This window comes from Elaeis guineensis, chromosome 5 (genome assembly GCF_000442705.2).
Source record: "Elaeis guineensis isolate ETL-2024a chromosome 5, EG11, whole genome shotgun sequence".
Taxonomy (NCBI): domain Eukaryota; kingdom Viridiplantae; phylum Streptophyta; class Magnoliopsida; order Arecales; family Arecaceae; genus Elaeis; species Elaeis guineensis.
Genome location: NC_025997.2, coordinates 120935082 through 120961624, shown reverse-complemented (window position 1 = coordinate 120961624; position 26543 = coordinate 120935082). Strand labels below are relative to the sequence as shown.

Below are 26543 nucleotides of genomic sequence, written 5' to 3'. Positions count from 1 at the left end.
CTCAAGTTGACTATGATAGATGATGGATTTTGATAAATTTTTCATAACCTCTATTTTATCGAAACTCGTGATAGAAGAACTGTATCACATGATAACTACAATTAAAAATTATATTTCTTTCATTCTATTGAGTCGTCATTATATGCTGTTAGACATAATTGATGGATTGTGAGATCAACGAAAATTATTTTGATAGTCAATAATTCTTATTTGATGAGTTAAAATTATTTTAATCTATTGAAAAGAATTTTAATGATATTTATGATGAAAATTATAATATATCTTACTATCAGATAGAATAGAACCTATAGAATTGTACACATAAGAGGTTCTGACTAATTAGATAGTTGAAATATGATTTCGAATCATAGTAGAATTTGATTATCAATATGATTGATAATTAGACTGATTGGTAAAAATTACAAGAGAGGATGTATCAATGGCCAGTAAGTTAAAAGATGACTTATTTGTAATTATTACTATATTATTTGATTTGATCAAATGATTGGGGTTGAGTCCTAGTCAAATTAAATTCAAATTTAATTTGATTGGATATGATTTGAGTTTGACTCAGATTAGATTTCATAGGTTCAAAAGGATTTGGACTTAATAAGTACTTGACTTATTCTGAAACTCAATTTAATTAGAGTCCAAATTACTTGAGACTCTATCTATGAAAAGATGATTGAGGAGTAGGAGTCTCTTCTTTAGATGGCGCCCCAAGAAGGATTACTGATTCTTTTTCTTTTTGGCATGGAGATGGGGAGCGCAAGAAAGAAAAGGGGTGGAATTCTATCTAAAAGAGTCCGAGCACCCCAAGCCTCTTTCCTAACTAATCCTAGGGCATTGGGACTAAAGTAGCGTGCCTCTTCTTGGTTAGAAATTAGTGCCTCTTCTTATAAGATAAGCAGAGAGAATGTGTGAAAGGATGTAGGCGTGTGTGAGAAATAAAAGGTGAGAAGGGCATGCTTCATTTGAGGGTTTTATCTCTCTCTCTCTCTCTCTTTCTTGGAACGTCCAAGGGATCTTACGCCCCTCTATTCTTTCTTCCACATTATGTCTAAATATTGGACGTCCCAAAAGCATCCACGCCTCTTTCCTCTCCCACCATTTCTCGTCCTCTTGATTTCTGATGTTCTCTTGAGAAGAGGAAAGAATCAGAAAAATTCAGCAATCCAAAGAGCGATCTCTATAAGAAAGCTAGCACCGTAATGAGATCGAGATCTCCCGATCAAATCAATCTTGTATGGATATCTGTAGAGATCGAACATGTGTGCAGCTTCAGAGAAATTTTGAAGATATTCATGGATCATCGAATTGCGGTAAAGATCTATCCGCATAAGATGAAGATCATCCACACAAGGTAAAGTTCAGATCTTCTTATTTATTTTATTTTTATCTTAATCTTAAATCTATGAGGAATCTTGATATTTTTGAGATACGATCTCATGTATGCATGCATGTTCTATTAAAATAGTTTTAATTTCTTTTGTTTCGATCGTGTTTAAAATTTTAATGTTACATGCTACCAGATTTTCTAACATCGAGGTCAGTACTCGGTCATAATTCGAGATGAAGTCGAGGTTGGAGGTTAATTTCCTCCATAATGGATACTACTATATATGCAAGTGAGATGCAAAAAATTTATATCCATATTTATTTATTTTAAATAAATAGAATGTGATTTGCATATTTAATATACAAATATAATTAAATATGGATATAAATTGGATAAGGCAATGATGATAAATTTTGTGGGGCCATGAGATATGCTTTGTCTACCTCAATAAGCATCGATGAATGGAAGCACACTTATATTTTTTTACACTTATGTGAAATGTAGGGATGCAGTATGCAAAGTCATCATTGATGGAGGGAGTTGCATGAATATAGTTTCAAAGTTAGCTTTTGAAAAGCTAAAGTTGTAGTCTGAGCCACACCCCTAGCCATTCAGAGTGGCATGAGTTGATAAGACTTTCTTGTCAGCTACCGAGAAATGTTTAGTTTCTTTATAGATTAGTGATTACTCAAATAAAATCTGATGGAACGTTCTTCTTATGGATGTATCTTATGTCCTGTTAAGTTGATCTTAGTTATATGATCTAAATATTACTTATTATGGGCTAGGCAATACTTATGTATTGAGGTTTAAAAGAAAAACCATATGGCTTTAGTCCACCAAATCCTCTGAATTGGATAAGAAGATGGCATGTAGGACTCTGATACTAGGGGTGGCAAATGGGTTGGGTTATAAATGGGTCGGGTCAGAAAATGATCAACCCAAACCCGACCTGTTTATTAAATGGGTCAAAAATTCAAATCTGAATCCGACCTATTTATTAAACAGATAATTCGATCCGATCCGTTTAACCCATTTATTAAACAGGTCAAATTAGGTTAAACAGATTAAACAGGTTAAATAGGTTAAATGGGTCAAGTTAAATGGGTCAGAAATAGGTGAAACAGATTTTAAACAGGTTAAATAGATCTTAAATAGGTTAAACGGATTAAATAGATCGATTAAATGGGTTAGAAATAAGTTAAACAGGTTAAATGAATTATCTAACTCAACCCAACCTAAATATTAAACGGGTTAAACGGGTCAGATATCTAAAATCCATATCCGACCCACTTATTAAATGGGTTAAACGGGTCGACCTGTTTATGGTCCGAACCCATTCAGCCTAAATCTAAACTTGTTTATGGTAGATCGAATACGAATCAGGTTGGCGGATCGGATCATATTTTGCCAGTCCTATCTGATACCCAATAGCTCTTTGCATGCTTTAAGATCTTCTTCTAATGCATATGCTTCGAGTTCTTCTCCTTTTCAGTGAGTTGGGAAAAAAATACCTCTATCTTCTAACTCGTAGAAAATTTGAAAAAGAAGGCAAAAAGTTATGCATTGTTTTAGTTTGGGTAGCCATGTTAGAGGATCGATTTTATTAGCCCTTTTTAAAGAAAGATGTTGCTTGGATTGTGTCCCAATGTCGCACTTGTCAATTAGATAGTTGTTGTGGATAAATTTTCTAAGATGGCCTATTTCATATCTTGTGCGAAGGCAATTGACACTTCACATGTAGCCAAGCTATTCTTCTGCAAGGTTATTCGATTGCATGGCTTATCTTCTTCCATAGTATTTGATAGGATGTCAAGTTTGTAAGCTATTTTTGGAAGATACTTTGGAAGTTATTTGGAGCAACTTTAAAATGTTCATTTACTTTCCATCTCCAGACTGATGGATAAACCGAGGTTGTTAATCATAGTCAAGGAGATTTGCTTAGATGCCTTGTGGAAGAAAAATTAGAAAATTAGGATTTGTTGTTACCTACTAATGAGTTTGCCTATAACAACTTTGTTAATAGGACCACTGGTAAGTTTTCTTTTCAGATTATCCATGATTTAGTCTCTCGCCAGTTCATTGACCTTGTGCCCTTACCCCATGATTTTCATCCTTCTGAATTTGTAGAATCCTTTGCTTACTATATTCGAGATCTTCATGCTGAAATCGGACATAAGATTGTGATGAGTAAATAAGACTTATAAATTTGTTGTTGATGTTCACCGCAGAAATCAGGATTTTAATGAGCATGATTCTAAATATTTTTTCAAAAAATTTCATGCTAGAACTCCTGGACCTTTTCATATTATTCATAAATTGTGACTTAATACTTATTTGCTTGATGTACCTTCTGATATGACTATTGGTCTTATTTTTAATGTGGAAAATTTATCTCCTTACCAAGGTACTTTCAAGCCTCCCAAAGTGTCTGTAGATATTCCTATAGGTGGAGGTCAGATTTCTTTCTGTGACTATCACTAAGCTTCTGCCCGTTTATCAATTAGTTCGAGAGCAGATTGAGAGTGTCATTAAGGATGAGATTATGGGTTCAATATATGGTAGATTCCAGTGCAACTTGGTGCACTAGAAGGGACGTTCTATCTCTAATACTACTTAGATTACTGAATAGAAGTTTCGTTGTCATGATTCTGATCTTTTAGAATCATATTAGTATCATAATTCGTCAGAATTGAGTTCTCTTCAGTCAGAGAGAGATGATGGAAATCCTAAGCCACCCTTACATATTTACACTGGACATGGGCGTAAATTCAAATTTGATTAGGATTTTCTTAAATTTATGACTTGATTTAAAATCCTGATTTAGTTAGGATTTTCTCAAATTACTGCTTTGATTTGAAATCTTGATTTGATTAGATTTTTTTCAAAGATTTGATTTGAAATCTTGATTTGATTGAGATTTCCTTAGATTGCTGATTTGATTTGCTTTAATTTTTTTTATTTCTTTTATCTTGGTTCTGTATCATAGAGTCTGTTCTTTTATGAGTAAATATCATGAAAAAATTGATCAACTATTCTATTGACCAACTTATCCATATTCTCATATTTTTTAAAATAGATAAGTTACTTTATTATGTGTAGTATTTACCCATGAAATAAAAAAAAATTTTATCCATCTACGGGTGGCTAAATCATTTTTCCATTAATCTAAAAAATAATATTTTTAATTTATTCTTTATATACTCTTAACCTTATAATAACAATAATATAATATAATATAATATATCATAATAATAATATAACATAACATAATATAATATAATTATAATAATATTTATATAATATATTATTATAATATAATATACTATATTATATTTTAATATAGCATATTATAATGTGATATAGAATATTTTAGTATAATATTATAATAAATTATTATAACATAATATAATACACTATATTATTATAATACAATACTATAATAATAATACAATGATATAATATATTATTATATATAATAATATGTATTATATTACATTAATATATGATATTAATCTAATATAATATAATAACATAATAATATAATATAATATAATAATAATATATTGCATTATGTAATATTATTATATATGATAATATTTATATAATACTATAACAGTAATATAATATATTATATATATAGTAATATGTATTAATATAATATAATATATTATACTATATTATTATATATCATAATATTATATAATATATATCATATCATATTATATATAATAATATCTATATAATACTATAATAAAATAATAAAAATAATATGTTATATATATAATTCAATATAATAATATAATAATATAATATAATATATTATTATATATTATATTATAATATATTATAATAATATAATATAATATGATATAAAATATCATATTATATTATTATATAATAATATTTATATAACAAAGGATATTATGAAGAATATGGATAGATATTAATAACTTATCCAAAAAATTAGTAATGCAAAAGAATTTGGATAATAAATTCTAAAATTATTTTTCATTACATACAAGAATATAGATAAATTATTTTTCTATCTAAGTATTATCTAAAAAATATTTATCTAAATAAATATAAATTTTTGGATAAATCTTTGACCCCAAAAGAATGGGGCCTCGAGGCACTTCAATTATCACGTGGAAGCGGATGAATATCTAGCTTTAGGGCCTATTTGATCAAGCTATAAAAATTAGTTTATTTTGAAATGACTTCTTTTCAAATAGAGTTTTAGAAGAAGCACAGTGAGAGAGAAGTAGTTTGTGTTTGGTAAAATTATTTGATAAGCGCTTTTATAGTATTTGAGAAAGAGTTTGTGTTTGGCAAATCTTTCAAAAAAAAATACTTTTGATTGTCAAATTACAAAAAAGGACATGTATAGATTTATTTTATAATTAATATTATTTAAATAAATAAATAATTTTAAATATTTATTATGATTAATTTTAATTAAAATTTTTATTTTTATTTAATTAAAATATAAAAATAAAATAATCAAAAATATATTAAAAATTTTAATCAATATAAGAAAGGATGATGAAATAGTGAGGTAGCGAGACAACCTGAGAATATGGGAGGGTTTCATAATAATAAATAGGGATAATTATCATAAATAATAATTTTAAATAAAAATATTTTTATCTTGAAAAAATTAATTTTTTATTTTTATTTTAATTTCAAGAAGAAGTTTCAATTTTTTGCTTCCTCCCCGTAGTAAAAAAAAAAATTTCTACTACCACTCAAAAATAAATTATTTTTTAAAATAAATTTAATTAAATATTTTATTTTTTTAAAATAAATATTAAAAAAAAAAAAAAGCAGCCTCCTTCTCCCCCGAAAGCTCAGCCTTAGTTGTTTCTCAGCCCAAAAATTTCCTTTCTCATGGAATTACAGCCCACACGTGCGCGTCCCACGCGGGCAAACAAAAGCAATCCGAGAACTTGGCGCGCCCCGATAAACCCTAGGGTCTGGGGCGGGGGCCCTTTCGGTATTTTACTCTCTAATTTGTTCTTTTTATTGTTTTTAGGACAGAGTTCCGAGAAAATAAATCCACGGCAACACCGCTCGCTGCCTGCTTTCCTTCCAATCTTTCCCTCTCTTTTCCAATAAGCCTCTCCAAACCCTCTCCAATGGCGGACGGCTTCTGAGAAGAAGAAGGAAAAACTAGGGTTTCTGTCCACCCGAGAATGGCCCTCTCCACGGTGCTCCGCCTCACCTCCTCTTCTCTAGTGCGCTACCGCCCGCCCTTTCCCTCTCTCTCCGCCTCTATCTCCTTCTCCCGTCGCGGCTTCTCTGAGCTCCGGTTCCTCTCCACGGCCCCTGGGCGCTCCGTCCGGGTCGTGAAATCGAAGCGGAGGGATGGAGGCGACAAGGTTGGGAGGGCGAAGGAGGAGAAGCGGGAGGAAGGGAGCAATGGGGGCTTGATGGTGAAGGAGAAGATCAGCGCACGAGATGGGAGGATCGTCCCCGCCGAGCTCCACAAGGAAGCGACTGAGGCCTACATGGCCTATGCTATGTCAGTTTTGCTCGGCCGCGCCTTGCCGGATGTTAGGGATGGGTTGAAGCCCGTGCACCGAAGGATACTGTAAGTGTAGCTATTGGGTTTTATTGTTGGTTTTCTAGTTTCTTAGCTATTATCTTTTGTAAAGCTTATTTTTTTTTTTTCTGCTGGTTTAATTTGATTCACTTCTTTGGCCATTCAAGAAAACTTTCAAAAAGACTACTTTTGATTTGCGATAATATAATGGAGTTAGAGGGATGAGATTTATATTGTTTGATGGTTCGTCTCAAATACAGGAGATGATGCAAATATTTTACGCCAAGAATTTCAATAGTTACAATTTATTCTGCAATAGAATAAAGTAAAAATAATTTAGAATTGTTCACAAAATGTAATATAGATGGAATAAAACACAGCTTGATGTGCAGTATATGAAAAATATACTTTAATTATTCTGTTACCTTGTACCTGTTATGAGATGCTGCGGCTGTATATAGCTGTTTACAGTTAAGTATCACATATAATATAATGTCATCGGGCATGTCTTTGCTCAAGTTATAGACTAAGCATCTTTTAACACATGTTCAGAATATCATAAACATTGGAGGGTTGTTTTCATTTCTACTTGCACTAATTCATGTAGTAGCAAATGCAATGCTGGTATTAATCGGCAAGCAAACTATGCTATGTCCTACCTTGCTTAATTTTGATAAATTTTCACATATAATTTCAGTTGTTCTTTTACTTGAGTTTTTGTTTCCTTGACTTTCATGAAGCAATGTTTACAAATGATCTTCATATCTCTTAGATAGGATTGATATAAGTGCATGTGATTATAACCTTAAATTCAAACAGGTTTGCAATGCATGAGCTGGGCCTTTCTTCTCGTAAGCCTTTTAAGAAATGTGCAAGGGTTGTTGGTGAGGTAAGATCCATAGCTTCATACTTTCCCAGACTTTGTAGAACTTGCAATCCTTTTTATTATTTTAGTTGTCCATGATTTTCCTTTATACTGTGTAATGGTTTTCATTGCGCTTGCTTTTTGTTTATGCTTAAGTAATTACTATTTGGAAATTTGTGTCCCCTGCAGGTCTTAGGTAAGTATCACCCCCATGGAGATACTGCTGTTTATGAATCTTTAGTGCGAATGGCGCAGGTAATAATATTTTCTCAACCTATTTCTTTTATTCTTAGCAATGTTTTGTATGCTTGTGCTTGGTGTCATATAGGAAAATGTTTAAAACAAACCCTCAGTGAATAGGTAGAGTGCTTTCATGCAGTCATATATATGTGTAAAGAACATATCTTATATGCTTTACTATAACAAGTTAGCCATACTTAATTTGGTCAAATAAATTGCTGTAATCCTTAACAGAAAGTTTGCCCTGAGATGCAAGCAGATCTACAAGAGTTGCACTTATTTAACATTAGTTATCAATTTTAAACAGACAAAGGATTTCAATCTTCTTCAGACCTTTTTCCTTGCAGTATTTGAACAACCAAGGTATTTATCAAGGTAGGCCCAATTCTACAACAACGGAATGATGTGCCTTTTGTGGTCCTACAAGTTTTAGTGGATTTTTTTTCTTCTTTTCTTCCAATTCTTAGGGACAACCTTGTTCAAAATGATCCTTTTTTTTTTTTTTTGACATTATACATAGTTGTGAATATGCAAATAGCCTGTGTTACCTGGATACTTGCATTTGGCTCCAAAAATCCATGTTGGATACCTAGTTGAGTCGGATATATTAGATATGTGGATATTTATGAAGTTCTATGGCTGCCACTATTAGAGATTTGTGGAGAGTCGAACTCTTTCAACAATGAGTTTGACTCTTTTCATGTTAGAAGTATTTATTCTTTTTAGTGAGTGGCCAAGAATATAGATATTGAAATAACTTTGGAAAATATTATTTTTCTTATATCCTTAAGTTTGAATAAGAAACATGTATTTTAAAAGATCTTGACAAACAATACCTTTTTAATGTTTATTTGTAATGTTTAAACAAACAATATCTAAAGATATAAATAGATAATCTAGTTAAAATTGTAACTTGTCTCAAGTATCCCGTATCTCCTTTTCCCCTTTCTGACTGAGATGCTTGGATATGCATTTCAATCTGATTCTCATATCCATTTCCATGCGGCACAACAGATAACGTGCCTTATGTTATTGAAGTTTTTTAAATCACATTACTCATGCCTTTATATAGGGAAAGAGATCGGAGAAAGTAAATCTGAATGATTTTTTCATGGTAATATTTAACTGTCATCTGTATATCGTATACTTTTCTTTATTTGCTCCGTCAAATGTTGATGAAGGGTGTGCTCTTCATGATCTCTGAAGAGTCCTATAGATGGTACGGCATTGTTCACCAATTTTGACCCATGTTTAATTATAACATTACTTTTTTCGCTACTCAGTGGATCCAATCTTCCCTGGCCACTACAATGGGCTGGAGGTAAAGTTGGATGGTTATTTCCTGCAAATGATTGTATTCTTGTATCAAATTCCTAAAAGCTTCTTCATGGGGAAGGGATCATATATGTCCTACAAGAGCTTCCTTCAAAAGCTTCACAGGCATAAATTGATTTGGAACAACAATTGCTTGTCAGCATGCTTGACTTGCCAAGTTGCAATCGTGTTCCATGGTCCTTTGCTTGACTTGTCATATGTAACTAATCTAAGTTTGTTTAATTCCTTCACACAAAAAAGTGTGTTGCTTTTTTTTTTCTTTTTTTTTTTTTTATGATGAAAGTGGCTCATTGTGTTCGATGAAATCTTATGCTGCTACTTTACGCACATTGAATAACTTTTATAAGCTCCTTGTGTAATTGTTGTTATTGTTCATTTTTTCCCCAAGAGAATGCTGTCTAGAACAGGGTAGCTTGTCACTTGTCTATTCTTAAATAAAATCTTTTGCTGTGTTATATTGCATTCCCCCTATTTATTGCTTCTGAATTGTTGCAGGACTTTTCCATGCGATGTCCTCTTATTCGAGGACATGGAAACTTTGGATCAATTGATGCTGATCCTCCTGCCGCTATGCGGTACACTGAGTGCAGATTGGAAGTATGTTTGAAAGATTAATTATCATATTTACATCTGATTGGTTGGTTTCAGCTGCTAGAAAAAAAATATGATCTCTTCTTTGTATTTTCATTGTGGCTCCAGTGATTCCTTTTTCTTCTTCTTTTTTTTCCTAATGAACTTCTGTATAAGCACAAGTGCATTGGTCTTTTAATTTATTTTTTAACTCTAATTTGTCCTGTATGCTTATGAAGGCTTTAGCTATCCCTTGTATATGTTATACACCATTCAAGTTGAATGTTTTGGTTGCCTTTTTCATGCCTACTGACATGATATTCTTGGAATTTATTTTGGGAATTATTCTAGTGTTTTTATTAATTTCTTTTGCTGTTTCAATACCAACATACTTTTTAAATTTTGGTGACTTTTAAGAAGTCATGATTTTTGTCAATATTTCTTCAAGTTCAAATAGCAAAATTCCTGATTTTTGTTGACTTCTGATGTTCCGGATATTCTTTAATTGTTTAATTTTATATTCCTATGGTATTCTCCTGAAGGTTCGCTGAATTATAAACTTTTGCCCTCAACTAGTTATATCCAGGCATATTGTCATCATGCTTTTGTGGCTACATTAACCTGGTCAGCTATCACTGGTCTAAAATTCCTAGCTGCAGCTGCATGATGCATTTAGGATTAACTATTGTATAGTGGCAATTTTATAAACTTAAATCATATATATATATATATATATATATATATATATATATATATATATATATATATATATATATATATATCTGGGGATTTTAATGAAGCTGGCTCCTGATGAAAATAGAGTGCAACCCTATAGGATTTCTGTCAAGGAAATGCAAAATCCTTTTTTTCTGGGCGTACATTTATATGTAGAGAGTGTATTTCTTGTTTTATTCTTATATAATCCTCAATATCATTGAGGAGTTTGTATTTTTTATTTTGCCATTTTGCAGGCACTTACTGAAGCCATGCTCTTAACTGATTTAGAACTGAATACGGTAGGTGTTACAGTTTTTTACATTTCTCTGCATTTCATAACAACACTTACATGCATTTTTCTTTCTTATCTTTTGATTTTATATTTGGCTAATTTAATGACAGGTCGACCTTGTTCCGAATTTTGACAATTCACAAAAAGAACCATCTCTTTTGCCAGCTCGTATCCCAACATTATTGTTGAATGGTTCTTCTGGAATTGCGGTATGACCCATTTAAAAATAAATATTACAATTATAAGCATTAATGACTATTTTCTTAATAGTAAAGAACTTTCATGTGGTTAACAAAAACAATTGTGCGGTACAAAGTCGATGTGATACGTGCAACTCTTGTACAATCAGGTTGGAATGGCAACAAATATTCCTCCTCACAATCTTGGGGAGCTTGTCGATGCACTTTCTGCTTTGATCCATAACCCTGAGGCCACAGTATGTATGCTAATCTCTTTCTTTCCTGAATCTGTATAGGAGCATAGGTGTTGAATCATTTTTTCCTCCCTTAACGAATGTCAAGCTTTAGATGCTTAATTTGGATTAGGTTTTGGGCTATCCATGATACCATGATTATTACTTGCTTGAAAATATTCAACCTGGCCACATTTAAGCCTTGCAGAATTAGGTTTTATGGTGTCCAGAATGTCTTTTCAGAAAAATTATTGATTATTTTTAAATAATAAATGTGTTGCCAAATGAGTTGTTTATTGATGTGTAGAAGGAAACCTATGAAAATTTCTTGTGATGCTCTTTCCTCCTACCAAGGTTACAAATGAAATATTTTGCTGGTATTTATCATTTTCAAAACTATCATGTGCCTGTATTTTGCCTTTTGCTGCTGAATAATACAGTGTCTCATGCTTCATAGTTTTCCTCAAACATCAAGAATTTATTGAATACTGTAGATGAGTCATGGTGGACTCAAGCAATGCTGGTTGCTCTATGTTGGGGCTGGGAACCCCAAGGACTGCTCCCTCCTCTTTCACATTGTTCAACACATCTTATTCGATCCAAGAGTTTGCTGCTTGTCGTGCATTGATATATTCCCTTAGTCTTAACTCCTATTCTTGCAAGAGGTTTGCTGGATCATTGACACCAGATGGCACAAAGAGCACTGAAAATGCCTGCTAAGTCCTTGAAGTGATGACTTACGTGTATGAATGTGTGCTTGTTGTATTGTATTGTCTTAAAGATCTACAAAATATTTTGTTGATGATTGGGAAAATAATGTTATATGAGATAAAAATAATTTTCAAGAGGAGCAATATCCCTGACTTTTGAATATCTTAGATGATTAGGTGCTAATGATACAATACAGAAAGTTGATTTTCAAGAGGAAAAATGCATTTATAGATTTTAATAATTTTGAGGTAATAATACTAAAATTAAACAATGTCTTCTTCATTAGGGTAACTGCTCGGTATTGAGCTATGTAGTCATACCTTATTGGCATGGTATGGTAAGGTATGGGACAATACTGGAATCAGCAGAACACTTGTTCCTTCTTTTGGTACAGTACGTACTGAGACCCTGTGCAATCCTGCAATTTTGCTAGATCATGATGGTTGCTACTTAGAACCTATTAACATCCACCTATGGTTACTCAAACAATTTATGACAGGTCAGGCATATCTAGACGAGGTAAAGATTTTGACTTTTTAAAGTGAACCACATGTGAAAAAACTAAATCAAATATCTAATTTTTTAAAAATAATTGACAATAGCTTATAAATTTGATAATACGCAGTCATAAGTCATAGCATAATATTTTTGTATGATTCGATCATATAACTTGATGTATATGTTCATAATATTTATAGATTCATGATGGTTGGGCCAAGTTTTTTTCAAGTTTTTTTTTTCTTTAATATGAAATTTGTAGGGAGGGGCAGGAATGCAAAGGCAGAGTTCTTTGACTTTTGAAAATTATTATGAATAAGTTTCTATTGTTTGTTTATACTTTATTTATTTTTGAAATGTGTTTTCCTTCATCATAGTCGATAAATCTTAGCACATGATGCTATCTGCTGTGACATATCTATGTTGTAGCATGTCACACCTAAAGACACTCGAGGGGTTCGACCGTGCACACAAGCATGGAATTTCATACTGGCTTGAACCGGTCGGTACATCTCATACCGAGCCGGACCGGCAGGGAATTGAGATGGTTCGGTCGAGAAAACGGTACATCAGAGGAGAGTGAGGGAAAGAGAGGAAGAGAGAGTGGAGGGGAGGGAGGCACGACACGATGTTGCTGGAGGTCGGTGGTGGCTCACTGAGGCCGGCAGGCTGCCAGAGGGTTGGAGAGGCCTCCGTGGCTCGGCGTCGTCGATAGGGCACTTAATCGAATGAGAAAGAGAGAGAAGGGAAGTGACGTATCGGAGGGAGGCGTAACCCATGGAGGGGTTGTCGGAGTTTGTCAGGTGGCTATCGTGGCCATCAAATGGCGGAAATTGCGCGGGTGGAGCCGAGGAACAGGAGCGACCGTCCCTGTTTATGCATGGGCCTTTTTTTTAAAAAATGAAGATGAACAGTGAAGCTGGCGATATGTTTGTCGGCTTCACTTAAAAACCCATCGCTGACTTCACTGTAATCGATTTTTTTTTAAAAAAAAAATTCTTTGAAACAGGGGCGATCACCCCTGTTTCATGCTTGTGGCGTTGGAGGCTGTGATTGTGCCATCTGCGGCCACGGCGGCCAGTTGGAGGCTCTTCGGCAACCTCTCTGGTGGCTTCCCCTCTCTCTTTTTCTTTCCCTCCCCCCTCTTTCTCTCTCTCTGTGCCAAGTGGCGGATGAAGCGGAGGCCTTCACGGCCCTCCTAGTGCACTGGCGGCCCGCCTGTGGCCACCTCCGACGTCTCCTCTAGCCAAGACCTGCCCTTCCCTCCCCCTCCCCAGTTTCTCTCTTTTTCTCCTTCCGATTCGCCTCTTCTCCTCTGTGTCGGTTCGTGCCGGTCCGGTTCAGTATGGATCCGTACCGATCGGTACCGCCAGCTGGCTGGCACGGGTCCATGAACCTTACATATTACATTCAATCTTTAAAAGATCCTTGGGCTTTGCACCTACCTTAGCAAAATCTTCTCTCTTAAACAATATTATAACTATATTGCCTTTTTGATTTGAAGATGAATGTCAATCGAAGACACACTTTTGCTTTTGTTTGGAATACTTCTAGAGGTTAATGGTGTGGCAGGCCTTCTAGCACAAACAAATATTTACCCATGTACATCTTAAACATTGCCCTCTTTTAGTCCCCTAAGGGATCAGATATCTGCCTTTCTGGGCTGGGAAAGTAATCCCTGAAGGTGGATGAGAGATTCCTAATTATTTTATTTAAAGCATCAATCTTGTTAAGCTTGTTCTGCAAGAAAGGGCTTTTTGTTATGTAAGTTCATGATTCAGCAAATTAAAGAACCTGCTGTTAATCGGCCCTATGATTGAGAAATGTTCGGTTAAGAGACTTTATTCAAGTGCCAAAAAGTGGGAAACTCTGTTCATTAGTTCTAACGTGTTCTCTACTTGGTTTGAATAGGGGAAGATCGCTAATGTACATTACTTTTGGCAACGAGGAAACTTGGATACATGCGGATGAAAGTAGGGTGATGAGATTCTGTTTGGAGGAGAGGTCCCCTTTAAGTTGATCCTCAGGGAGCCAAGAGCTTTAGGAATTGGATGTCCATGTCGAGTCTGTTTTGCAATTTATTTATTTATTTCTTTTTATGTAATTAACCAGCTTAGGGACTTTGAGGCCTCTTTAAATCCGATTTGTTTATTTTCAATGTCCAATTTGTTTTAATTCGTTCAGGGGCTTGTAGTTCCAGTTGACTTTAGGAGCTACTATGGGTTTGATTTGGTTGGTTTTATAGGGCATTTTCGATTTAGTTATGTTCAAGGACCAAGACGAACTTGTTCTCATAACCAATTTCATGAATTGACCCTCTCCCTCTATGTTTTCTGTGCTGCTTGCTTGACTTCATGACCCTTTTAGCCCTTACCTAATTTGAGCTAGGCTAGGCTTGGCCCGATCTTGGCCCATTAGCAGCCTTACCTATTGGGAGCTTCGAGAGCTCTAACTTTACTATGGAGCGGCACAGAGTCAGGTAGAAGCTTAAGGTTCCATATAAATCCTATATTCTGATGAAAGAGCACCAAAAGCTCTGTACTGACTTGAAGTGGCCCATATCATGAGCAAGAAAAGTGGGTGGGACCTTTATGAAGGAAAAGCTTTGAACGCTTTGTATGAAAAGCCTTAGGTCTCTTTAAAAGAGCTTTAGATCTGTGAGAAGAGCCCCGAGGCTTTGTAATGAAGAGGAGGAAGGGGTGGGGAGAAGTACCATTTTCTCTTTATTAAGCATGAACAACATGTCTTCTCTGCTTGAGTACTAAGGGGCTTAAAATCAATTAGTTCATTGGCCAAAGCCTCTTCTGTTGTATCTTGATGAGGTTGCTTTGAAGGATTTTATTTGCATCCCTAGAGCACAAATAATTTGTTCATGTGTTGTCAAAGATAAATTAATCACCTGATGTTGATGTTTGTCAAAATGAAAATGTGTTTTTTCATGCTCCTGGCATTTGTCTTCTTTAATTCACCGTTTCTATAAGGCCTTGATTTTTTTTTTTCAAATGTGCACAAGCTCCAAGAACTGCTGGAATACATGCCCGGACCTGATTTCCCAACTGGAGGATTGATCATGGGGAATGCTGGGTATGAAAAATTTCTTTATTTTCTTCTTGTATGTATTACCAGTTATGTGAGACTTGGTTATGGCATATTATCTTTCTTTTCTTCTTTCAAAGAATCTTGGAGGCATATAGAACTGGAAGAGGACGCATCGTAGTTAGAGGAAAGACCGATGTGGAAGTGCTTGATGAAAAGACCAAACACACTGCCATAATAATTAAAGAGGTTCTATCTTCTTCTTTTATCATTTTTTTTTTACATGTCTGTGCGATGCTAATTTTTCTCTGATTATTTGGTCTAACAAACTCAAAATTCATCAATTTTTTTTTCACTATATTGCAGATCCCTTACCAAACAAACAAATCTGCTCTGGTGGAGAAAATTGCTGAACTTGTGGAAGACAAGGTATTTTGATTTGGGTACAGATGACAGGGGCTTCCATTCACCCTGTGTATCCATGCTTTTTTCATAACTGCTTATTTGGTCCAACAATTACCTCCTGAATTACATTGGCAAAGGCTGGTGCATACAGTATGATGGCTGAGGCACCGAATTTGAGGTTGTTGCCCATCCTTCTAGCACCAAAATTTTGGAGCTTACAAGCTTACAGAATTGCATTCTTAGAAGTAGAGCTTTGGTTATTGTGATTTTTTAGGGATTTACTTGTCTTCATTATTGCTGGAATCTACAAAGGTCAACTGGATGGTGCGGCAAACTGTGGTCAACTCACATCTAAGGGCATCTAACTGTTTCTTTTTATATCATGATAGCTAATTTGGCTTTTTATTGACATTGAAGATCACTTGAAGAGCTTTTCAGCAACCATTCTTTCCATTTTTTAAGGAAGATTTTATGTTCTATACTCACGAACATATTTTGATTTGACCTAAATGATAAATAATAAATGCATCCAAAAACAAACAAATGGACTTTTAAATTCACAAACATTAAGCTTTGGATCAAAAAAATAATAGATGATAACATCAAGCTCGAAGAACTTATTATTGGTGGACTTTAATGTGACATCTGTTCATTGTGAATTTTGCTGAATCCATTGCGATGACAACTCTAGATAAGAGGAGGTCCTAAACTGAATGCTGAAAGACTAACTGGCAGAAAGATATCTTTTTCTTGTGATGCAGTTTTTAAGCTTATGGTACTTTGGAGCAACCCTCTTAGGTTTCCCTGGATTTCAAATGGCCTTGGTAGTCGGTAACAGGGTAGATAGTTTGATATCAGACATGATACTTTGAGCTACATGTTAAGCAAAAAAGCCTAAATGGTAAATCTAGGCAAAAGTACTTTTACAATGCATTGATGATAATTCACAATCTAGAATAATTAAAAGATTAACATAGACTTAAATTATTAGAAAAAAAAGGACAGATGCTAAATTATAAATTCAATACAAACTTTACCAAAACAACTGTTTAATATGCTTTTTGGATGTGAATAGTTTCATATTGGTCTTGCCTTTAAAATATTTACATCTTTGTAAGGGACAAAAATGCTTTTGATTTTCTCATGTTTGTTTATGTGGGTGGGTCTGCATGTGTGCATCCATGCAATCATAAATTGATGGTGTGTATGAATGTGGAATGCTTTGTAAAGTTCAAAAGATAGAATATATAAGCTGATGCATATATCTGAGAAAGACTAGATGTATAATATAAATAGCAGAAGATTGCAAATAAATTACCAATGAAAACCCAACTAAAAGAAATTAATTAGAATTTTTTTACATGCATGGATACATATACAAAGAAGTGTTCCAACACGTGTGAACATGCAATAATTCAAGTAAATTGCAGGAATGCATAATAACTGGAAAAATAGATATCTGAATATCGAGTAACTCCTTCATGGTACTTGTAAAATCATTGTGCAATCACATGTGTGTTCATGTGCACACACAGACTCTCCTCCATGCACATAATTATGCACCCAAACAGGGCAGATGTGGAGACACATGCATTCTCCACAATGCACCTACATATTGACATGATTATTCTGTATCTCAAGGTTCTTGGATTTTGCTGTTCTTGTAATTTTTTTTTTTCAATGTGCAACTCGTAAATGGTGGCCATGCCATCAACAAATTGGTATTTAATGTCATGTGCTTTTTTGGAAAAAAGTTGTATTTCTTGATTTTGCTTATTGGATAATTACTCAAGGTCTTGTGATCACTATGCATGCCATTGTAGTGGTTTGGTTCTGTTTTGTTTTGTTTTGGTCTTAGTCTGAATATGCTTTCCTTAAAGGTTTTTAGATTTACAGCTTCTTATAGCTACTATGGCTTTGTTGAGTGTCAGCTTTTATAGACCTACATGGTAGTTGCACTACTATAGCTTAACAACTGTAGTACTGCTTTTATTCTATCTTGTTTTCTTATTCATGAAGCTCGTAGCTGTTCTAGTTGTCTATTTTTTGTTGTAGGCCACTCAAGACCCATATATCAACCACACACTTTCTTATAAGCAAGAACAAGATCTTCAGTCACCTGTCTCTTTTATCATGAAAGTTATGGTTGTTTGACCATAAGAAATGTATTCTAAGCTTTTTATTTTTATAATAATCTTGGTTCAGATTTTAGAAGGCATTAGTGATATTCGTGATGAAAGTGACCGATCTGGGATGCGTATAGTAATAGAGGTTTGTTTGTGCTATTCTAATTGTAACATCAGGATTGGGACTATACGGTATTCTAATTATGCTCACTTTATTCTTCCTATCAGTTGAAAAGGGTGTCAGATCCAGCCATAGTTCTCAACAACCTTTTCCGTCTTACTGCTCTTCAGTCTAGCTTCAGCTGCAATATGGTGGGGTGAGTATCTTCCAACCTATATCTATGTAAGTTCGTAATATCAATAAATAGTAGAGCAAGATGTTATATGAATCTTCATTAATCATTATCGAATTAGCTGAATAGTGAATCTTCTCTTTCCTATTAATGACTCTTGATCTTAGAGAAAACTTACCATTCTTGTTTCTGATATGCTTCTTTTATTTATCATGTCTTCCTCTGTCTTCTACTAATATATCTGTAATTGCACTATATTTTGTTGGACAAAATTTCATTTGGTACTTTGTTTCTGGCTTGCTGCTCAGAAGCAGGGATTAGTTACTAAGATTATGATGCTAAACTAATTACTCCATCGAGCTCCTGTTTGTGCTTTTGTTGCCCCTGTTGCTGTTGTTTCTGAATTGCTTTGAAGTTCATCATTGTTTTTCTTCATTCTGAGTCATCTACTGACATGAACTGATGTTGTTGCAGTTGCTGGCATATTCATGTAAATTACAGGCTTTACAAACCACCAATATAAAACAAAGATGCACATGCATCTGACAGCTTGGCTTGGTATCATCAGATCTACTGACCAATGTCTCAAATTAAGACTTCGAACTGATTTTATGACATTAGCTGATGTCACACTGATGCGGGGTGATCAGAGACCAGTATGGCCTGTGTCTAATATAAGATGCAGTTCTTCCCAGCACTTGAACTGGTTTCAGTGCTGTCTCAGGCTGTGCCATTCCTGAAGCTCATCTGCTTGTGCTGATTAAAGCTGCAGTATATGGCAGTGTTTAAGCATGATTATAAAATGACCTCAAGCCTGGTGTTGTTTTATTTAACTCTGGTGTTTAGTTTAGCTGCTATGGGTTGTTAGGCATCTTACGAGCATTTGATTCGATTTCTATGTCTTTGAATTGCTTTTTAAGTTTGTAGATAAGATAGGTTGTTTTCCTCTTTTTTATGATGTTACTGTTGTTTTCTTATGATGACATATTTGCATACAAAGTTTCTGACTTGATTCTCTTTGCATTTTTTTTGTCAGTATTCTTGATGGGCAGCCAAAGCTAATGGGATTGAAAGAATTGCTTCAGGTATCCAAGATCTCATTCATGTTCAGTCATTTTTGAGTAACACTTGAACTTTTGAATTCAAGCATCGAACTTTGTTCTTGCCAGCATTTTCAAGAACTAGTAATTACATGAAATAAGATGTTAAGGCATGGCTTTTAGACCTTAAATATAATATATGCCATGTTTGGAAGATATATTATTAAATGTAAACATGATTGACACTAATCAAATTCTTATTTTGTAAACTATAGAGGTAAGAAATAAATTGAGAAAAGTCAATTGAATTAGTTGTGCTATATCATATTTCTATCATTTTCTGTGCTGAGAAATGAACTTTGGACACAGATACCTGGATTTGTTGGGTGATGTAGATTACTCTTCTATGGGAATGGCCTCCTTACTTCATGCTTATTTATTTTGTTCCGTTAAATAAGAATCATGGATGACAAGCTTTTGAGGAATGGTGCTCATATGCTAATATGCTGAGTGGAGATTATGCCGTTGGTATATTAGGTCAGCTGGTATCCTTAGGGAAGCCAGTAATGTACGGCTGGTGACTTGTGGTGGAGACATTTGGTAGGTGTTGGACAGGTACAGTGCTACCATTTAGGGTAGAATACTGTTGTTTTAGCTATGTTGTGCAGACTTAAGCTTTGTTATTTGCCTGTTCCTAGTATACATGCTGTCGTGGTTGCTAAGGTTAATAGAGTTACAGTTACTTTTTGTTGACTGAAGGCTGAGGAATTTGTGTGATTCCTTGAGAAGTAGAAGCATCGGTTTAGTAGGCCAAGTTTCTATATGCCAACCTGAGGCATTCATTTTGCGGACATGGTTCTGACTTTTATTTGTTCCATATATGTATATATGTATATGTATATGTATTATTCTTGTCTTAAGGTTGTGATAGGTGGTGTTTCCTGGTCTAGATCAAGAAGGATCATGAAATGCATAAGTGTGGATTGTGTATTTGAGTAGGAACTATAATTAGTACTACTAATTCTTCGTACCATATGTGAGTGTCTGTGCGGTGGGTGGGTATGCGTGTGCATGTGAGCTTGCGGTACTGTGCTGCTCATGTGTCTGTATAAACTCTAAAATCACATGAGATTGCTTTTTTCTTTCTCATCCTGTATTGTGCTGCCGTATGAAACTTAAATCCTTGATCTAAGTATAGTTGCAATTTAGCTGATTATCGGTTGTAGGGGCCAGGGGGTACTGTTTTTCTTAGAGGTCTGTTTCTGTTATGTTTTTTCCCTGTTGGTCATGCTTGAAAGTTGAAATTGCAAACACGACGAGGGATGGAGAACTTTTATACTGCTGCATGCATGACTTGTTTCTTTGATGATATATAAATTATATTTTGCCTTTTATCTACACAGAACTATTAGGTGTTCATATCAGCCTCATAAACATCAAGACTACGAATATAATGCTTTTTATATTGATCTGCTGGCATTATAGCAACATATTATATGACAACAATGTTTCTTTCTGTGTGTGGGTGCGTGCACGGGTGTGATGTTCTAGGCATTCCTTAACTTCAGATGTTCCGTTATTGAAAGACGTGCAAGATTTAAGCTTTCTCAAGTGCAAGAGAGGAAGCATATTGTAGAGGTATGTTGGCAATTTGTGGAAATTAAGGTGCTTAAAATGTTGATAATTTATGTTTTCCCTTTTTTTTCAGGGCATCATTGTGGGACTTGACAATTTGGATGCTGTAATTAATATGATTAAGGAAACCTCAAGTAATGCAATGGCTACAGCTGCTTTAGTCAAGGGTAGGAATCTGCATCCTTCAATTGATATTCAATAAACCCATATTGGCATGTCTATCACCAGGGGTTTTCTATATTTGTTGTTGGCATCCATGTTACTGTTATTTTTTTTTCTTTTGTCAATTACTTTTAAAAAAGAAGAAAAAATGTCTACCACGTTGACAACTAAGTAAATAAACCCATCAATTAATTTGACTTAGATGTCCTTCTTTTGTTATTTGATCCTATTGAAGCCTTAATTTCTAGAAGCTTTTTTGAAGCCTTTCCTTTCAACATCCAAGATTTCTGACTTCTCTTTTGCAAATTGCATGTAGAATCCAAGCTGCCTCCTTCATTGCCAGTGTCTGTACTGAATGTGACTTCTGTCAGTTGGACTTAGATAGGAGCACTGGGTTTTGATACATGGACTCGTAATTGTGTCATTCCTATACCCATGACATGTGATGCAAAGTCATATGGACCCAGTACCTATCTATTAGTTCAAATCTGTTCCACCTACAATTTTCCTGGCACATGAAATCAGTTAAGAGAATTCCTTTTTGGCTAACAGTCCTACAGTTTAAGTTATGTATCAAGGTTTTGTTAATGTTCGTCACCTCTCCCCCCCACAAGAGAAAATCTTAACCTCCTTTTTTTGTGCTTTATGCTAGTTTATAGTAACAATACCGCCTGTTCCATCTTCCTCTTTCTCATGCGGTGGTCTCTTTTTTTGTGTACCCCCACTCCCATGCTGGATTTTGTAATAACAACCTTTTCGGAGGAAAGAATTGGTTACTTCATTTTCCTTAGGGCTTCTTTGAGTGCATATGCTAGAATTACTAGAGTATTTAAAAGAATATAGGAATAGAATGATGCTACAAGAGGATTCCATTAAAAAACTTATCATGATTTTCTTATTTATTTGCTGTTTGGTTGATTGTCAAAATAGGCAGGAAAAATGTTCTACAGCCACAAATAGATAAAAGCTACATCATATAATTTTTTTATCACTATATTGTAAAAACTATCTTGCTTTTCATCTCCTAAAATATTTTCTTTTGAGAGTGACTTATCCTAAAACATTATGGAGCATTGTACAACAGAAAGAGTTAAAAGATACAGTATGTTGATATAAATTGTGATTTTCTAGATGCTTTATGCAAGTTCATGAAAAGATACTAAAAAGTTGGTGCCTCCCTATGATGAAATTCTCATAGATTGTTTTTGACCATTGTAATAAAAATTACAGCTATTTATTTACTCAATCAAACCTTTTGTTCAATTTTTTGGTTATAATAAAGTAACAGCTATAATGATTATTATAAGTTGTTCTAGTGAAATAGGATGATCAAACAACAGACTATTTTGGTAATGGTTTATTAGGGAAGAAGGAGGTGTTGTAGGTGAGGCTTTACAATGTAGTCCTTGAAGCACAGTTCTCAAACCAATTGCGGTTTCTAAGCATGGTATGATATAGGTAAGCTTATAAACAATAAAGGAAGAGTACTGAATGGAGGCAAGCAATCTATTCTTGAATTATATTGACATCAAAATGCAAATAATTACTTTCTTCTCAAATAGTGAGGGAAGAGCGAGAGATGAGTTCATCTGTTTTTGTGCCTTGAGACATCACTGACAGCAACCACTTCTCCCACACCCTTTGCCATTATCTGGGCGATGGGCAGTCTTGACAAGTGGTTTGAGTCCACCCTTGGCTGTTCATCACCCTCTCCTTCCCCCATGATGTCAGTCCCTCCTTCCATGCTCTCTTCGATCACTATCATTGCCCATTGTCTTTGATGCCCTTGACACCTTTCATCTCTCATTAACTTCCACAACCCATAATTGTCTGTCTTATGGATGCCTTCTGCAACCAAAGCTACAGGTTTTCTGAGTAAAGGAGGGGTGGGTCAGAGAGGCATGGGAATGATGAAGGGATGGGTGAGCAGGTGTTTAGAGAGACATTGTGAAGAGCTGAGGCGGAGCTTCACGTGCCTGACAGGAAGTCAGGAAGGCACATAATTGGAAAACGAAGAAATGGAATGGGTGAGTTGTTCTGTGAAAGAGGGGGAGGGGAGGGCGCATCTCTCATGCACAACATGGTAACAAAAAGCACAAGCATTAGTAGATCTTGTTACCCCAGGGAATCCTCCAATTTCCAATGTATTTTGAAACCTTAAATTCCATCCAAAGAACTTTTAACGAACATATCCTATTATGCTTTTAGATTTCCATGGATTGTCTAATTCCCATGGAATGCAAAGAGAATTGAGTGTATCCAGACAGGTCCTTAGTATCTCCCCCCTGTTTGGCCTTTTCTCATATTGGTTCCAGTGCACCTAATGTTTGTTATATTCTTCATTGTAGAATTTGGTTTATCTGAGAAGCAAGCTGAAGCTTTATTGGACATACCCTTGAGAAAACTCACTTTTCTTGAGGTATAATTTGTATCTCTTGGATCCCATATTTTAAGTTACACATAAGAAATTTTCCTTTTGCCTCGGGTTTATTTCCCTGATCATGCTAAGGTGCTTTTCCCTGTTTTTGTAGAGAAAGAAGTTTGTAGATGAAGCTGAATCTTTATCAGAACAGATTTCTAAGCTGAATGAGCTCTTGTCAAGTAAGAAGCTCATGTTTCAGGTAGTCTCTTATTTTTAAATTGTAAGAAAATACAAATGACATGCTTTTGTGTGTACGGGGATTCTTTTGTTGATGTAATAATATTTTCTGTACCTCTTCTTTTGAATTATTTTACTTATTAACATTTTTTGACTTCTTTGTGGAAAATTTTTCCACCGAAGATCCCTTTTATAAGGCAAGTTTTTTCTTCTCTGGTTATATGTGGCATAGGTTTATTTTTTAAAAAAGAGGAGCATGGCCCTTGGTGTAGACGAATATGAATTCTGAAGTGGAAACGTTAAGAAACAGTATGATGTGATTAACTAAAGTGGGAAAATCTTAGCCAACAGTAAACCAAACAGCATAAAGATAAACATTATAAAATTTTGAATCAGATTTAATCTGCTAAGTTCTTTCATTCGAGATACTGAAACAAGTGAAATAGAAACTTCACAAGAAAAAAACAATTTGATTGGAGGCATCGACAGTGTAGAAGAAAAAACTATATAATGGAAACAAAGCAGAAAACTAATGCAAGGTTCTTGATTTGAGTATCAAGAGTGCTTATTTATTCTCATTGAAGCGAAGACCTGCTATATGGTTTCATTAGTTGTGCTGACAACTCACCTGATCAAGTACAAGATTATGAACATTTGTGGGAAGAGTAAGTATTTTCTGGTGACACAAATTGAGACCTTTTGCATACAATTTAGGTGAATGATTTGTTGATGTCCAGGTGGGGGTGGCCCTTAGTGCTGTAGATGTTGTGGGAGGATGACGTCAACTTGACAGTTTGGAAGTGCCAGAAATAAGGTCTTATTATTAAAAAAAAAAACTTACGAGAAAGAAAAAGCATGTTTTTTTTGGCAATTCTAGTCAAGGTACAGGTACAGGCTCAGGAATGTAAACCAGAAACTGTGGGTGAAGAGATTTGCAACTCTGGTGGGATTATGCTTGGAGTCATGTACACACGCACCTCACTAGAAATTGAGGAACAAGATATAACGGAAAAACATTCTTCTACTACATTGGCTCTACTGCACAAAAGGAGCAGCCGATGAGGGCATTGCCTTAGAGTAAGGTGGATGACGTGGATGCCATGGTCAAGTATAATTGAAATAAAATGATTATATGACTTGCTTAATTGTATGACCCACTGTTGGGGAGCAAGGTGGATCCATCAGCATAAGTGGAGCTTAAAATTGAGGAGGATACTAAGGTGGATTGATGATGAAACGAGAGGGATATGGTAAGCATAAATACATCAAAGAAGTTGAGTAGCAGCAGTGACAGCAGACAGAGTCAGGTCAAACTATTATGATGGTTTTGACTTGTTTAATGCTTGCTGTAAATACTGTGATTAAGAGGGGATCTTGAATACAGGTTGGAGGTTCTGAAGGGAAGGGAGATGAAATAATACTTAATAAAGGTAGTGTGAACTCTGGAACTTAAATTTCAATTGATGAGGCATCTTTCCTAAAGTTAAATCAAAATGTTGAAAACTAGACTTGTTACTGTGTTCATGCTTCAATTTAAGCCTGCCATACCTTGCAAACTGTGAATATTAATTGAAGAATTATAATTGTGAATGTAGTTTTTACTAGTGCCATTCTAGGTTTGAAATGCCATGGTATGTGGCATGTCAATCATGTATTGATATAGTATGTCCCATGGTATGCCATCATTTCTACTCATGATTTGCTAATGCAGGCGACTCATCATGTTATGGTTGGCCTTCCAAGCCCGAGTATGGTGCAATTTCTCAATATGTTTTGCACATTGGTCTGGCAAATATGTCTGGTTTTACAGCTTGTAGCTAATGTAAAATATATTTTGCTACATAACCACTTGACCCTTTTTGCATCCAAGGGGATAAATAAGCTGAGACATGAGATGAATCGACTGGGAGGGTTTTAAAAACCAATAACATCCAGCTACCCTAGCTTTTGATACCATTATTAAAATTCACTTAAAAAATTGAAGCTGTTAGGAAATGGGTCAATAATGTATATCAGGCTTAACATGTTTGCCTTTTCGATTTGGTACATGTACTAGCTGCATTTTCTTCCTTGATCTTGCATTGTTTTGTCTTATTTTATTTTTCAAATGTACTTTTTTTAGTTTTTAATTCTGCATTACTTATATGGTGATGGCATGAATTTTTATTCCTTGATCTTTGGATTGTTTTTCTCATTTTATTTGTTATCTTATTTTTTTACATGTACACTTCTTTCTTTTAATTTTTTAATTTCTGCATGATTTATTCAGTGATTGTATGACTATTGATGTACCTTTGGTGCTACAGGATTTTAAAAAAAATTATACTGCCATTGTAACAGGTTATTTTTATGTAGTTTCATAGCATGAAAGTGTTGTCCATTCTTCAGCCCCCTATTTCCATCATTGTTTTTGCTTTAGATCTTGGAATTATTTGGATAAGTTAATAATCTGTCTAAACATTCTTATTCCTTTAGGTATATACTACTATTGCTGTCTCCCTGTCTTATATACTATCTATAATATATCGGTTTTCTATTTCAGCTTATTGAACAAGAAGCAGTTGAGCTAAGGAATAAATTTGGAACTCCAAGGCGTTCTTCATTGGAAGATGCAGGAAGTAGTCAACTTGAAGAAATAGATGTGATTCCTAATGAAGAAATGCTTTTGGTATGAAAAAATAGATCCATTCTTTATGCATATGATTCTCTTTGCATTATTTTCT

The 26543-nt window shown here is 34.6% G+C and overlaps 1 protein-coding gene across 3 annotated transcripts in view; it reads left to right on the top strand.

Moving 5' to 3' along the window:
* The first annotated feature begins 6394 nt into the window (after positions 1-6394).
* Positions 6395-26543, top strand: part of LOC105046114 (probable DNA gyrase subunit A, chloroplastic/mitochondrial) — a 31322-nt gene continuing 11173 nt past the window's right edge. For all 3 annotated transcript variants that reach the window (XM_010924620.4, XM_010924619.4, XM_073258338.1), the window contains exons 1-18: positions 6395-6932; positions 7704-7773; positions 7939-8004; positions 9820-9921; positions 10866-10910; positions 11014-11112; positions 11253-11339; positions 15538-15608; positions 15701-15809; positions 15927-15989; positions 18171-18236; positions 18320-18408; positions 19421-19469; positions 20976-21062; positions 21133-21226; positions 23570-23640; positions 23753-23842; positions 26363-26488. In XM_010924620.4, the coding sequence (XP_010922922.1) occupies positions 6535-6932; positions 7704-7773; positions 7939-8004; positions 9820-9921; positions 10866-10910; positions 11014-11112; positions 11253-11339; positions 15538-15608; positions 15701-15809; positions 15927-15989; positions 18171-18236; positions 18320-18408; positions 19421-19469; positions 20976-21062; positions 21133-21226; positions 23570-23640; positions 23753-23842; positions 26363-26488 (1782 nt within the window). In that variant the 5' untranslated portion in view covers positions 6395-6534. The remainder of the gene's footprint in view (positions 6933-7703; positions 7774-7938; positions 8005-9819; positions 9922-10865; positions 10911-11013; positions 11113-11252; positions 11340-15537; positions 15609-15700; positions 15810-15926; positions 15990-18170; positions 18237-18319; positions 18409-19420; positions 19470-20975; positions 21063-21132; positions 21227-23569; positions 23641-23752; positions 23843-26362; positions 26489-26543) is intronic.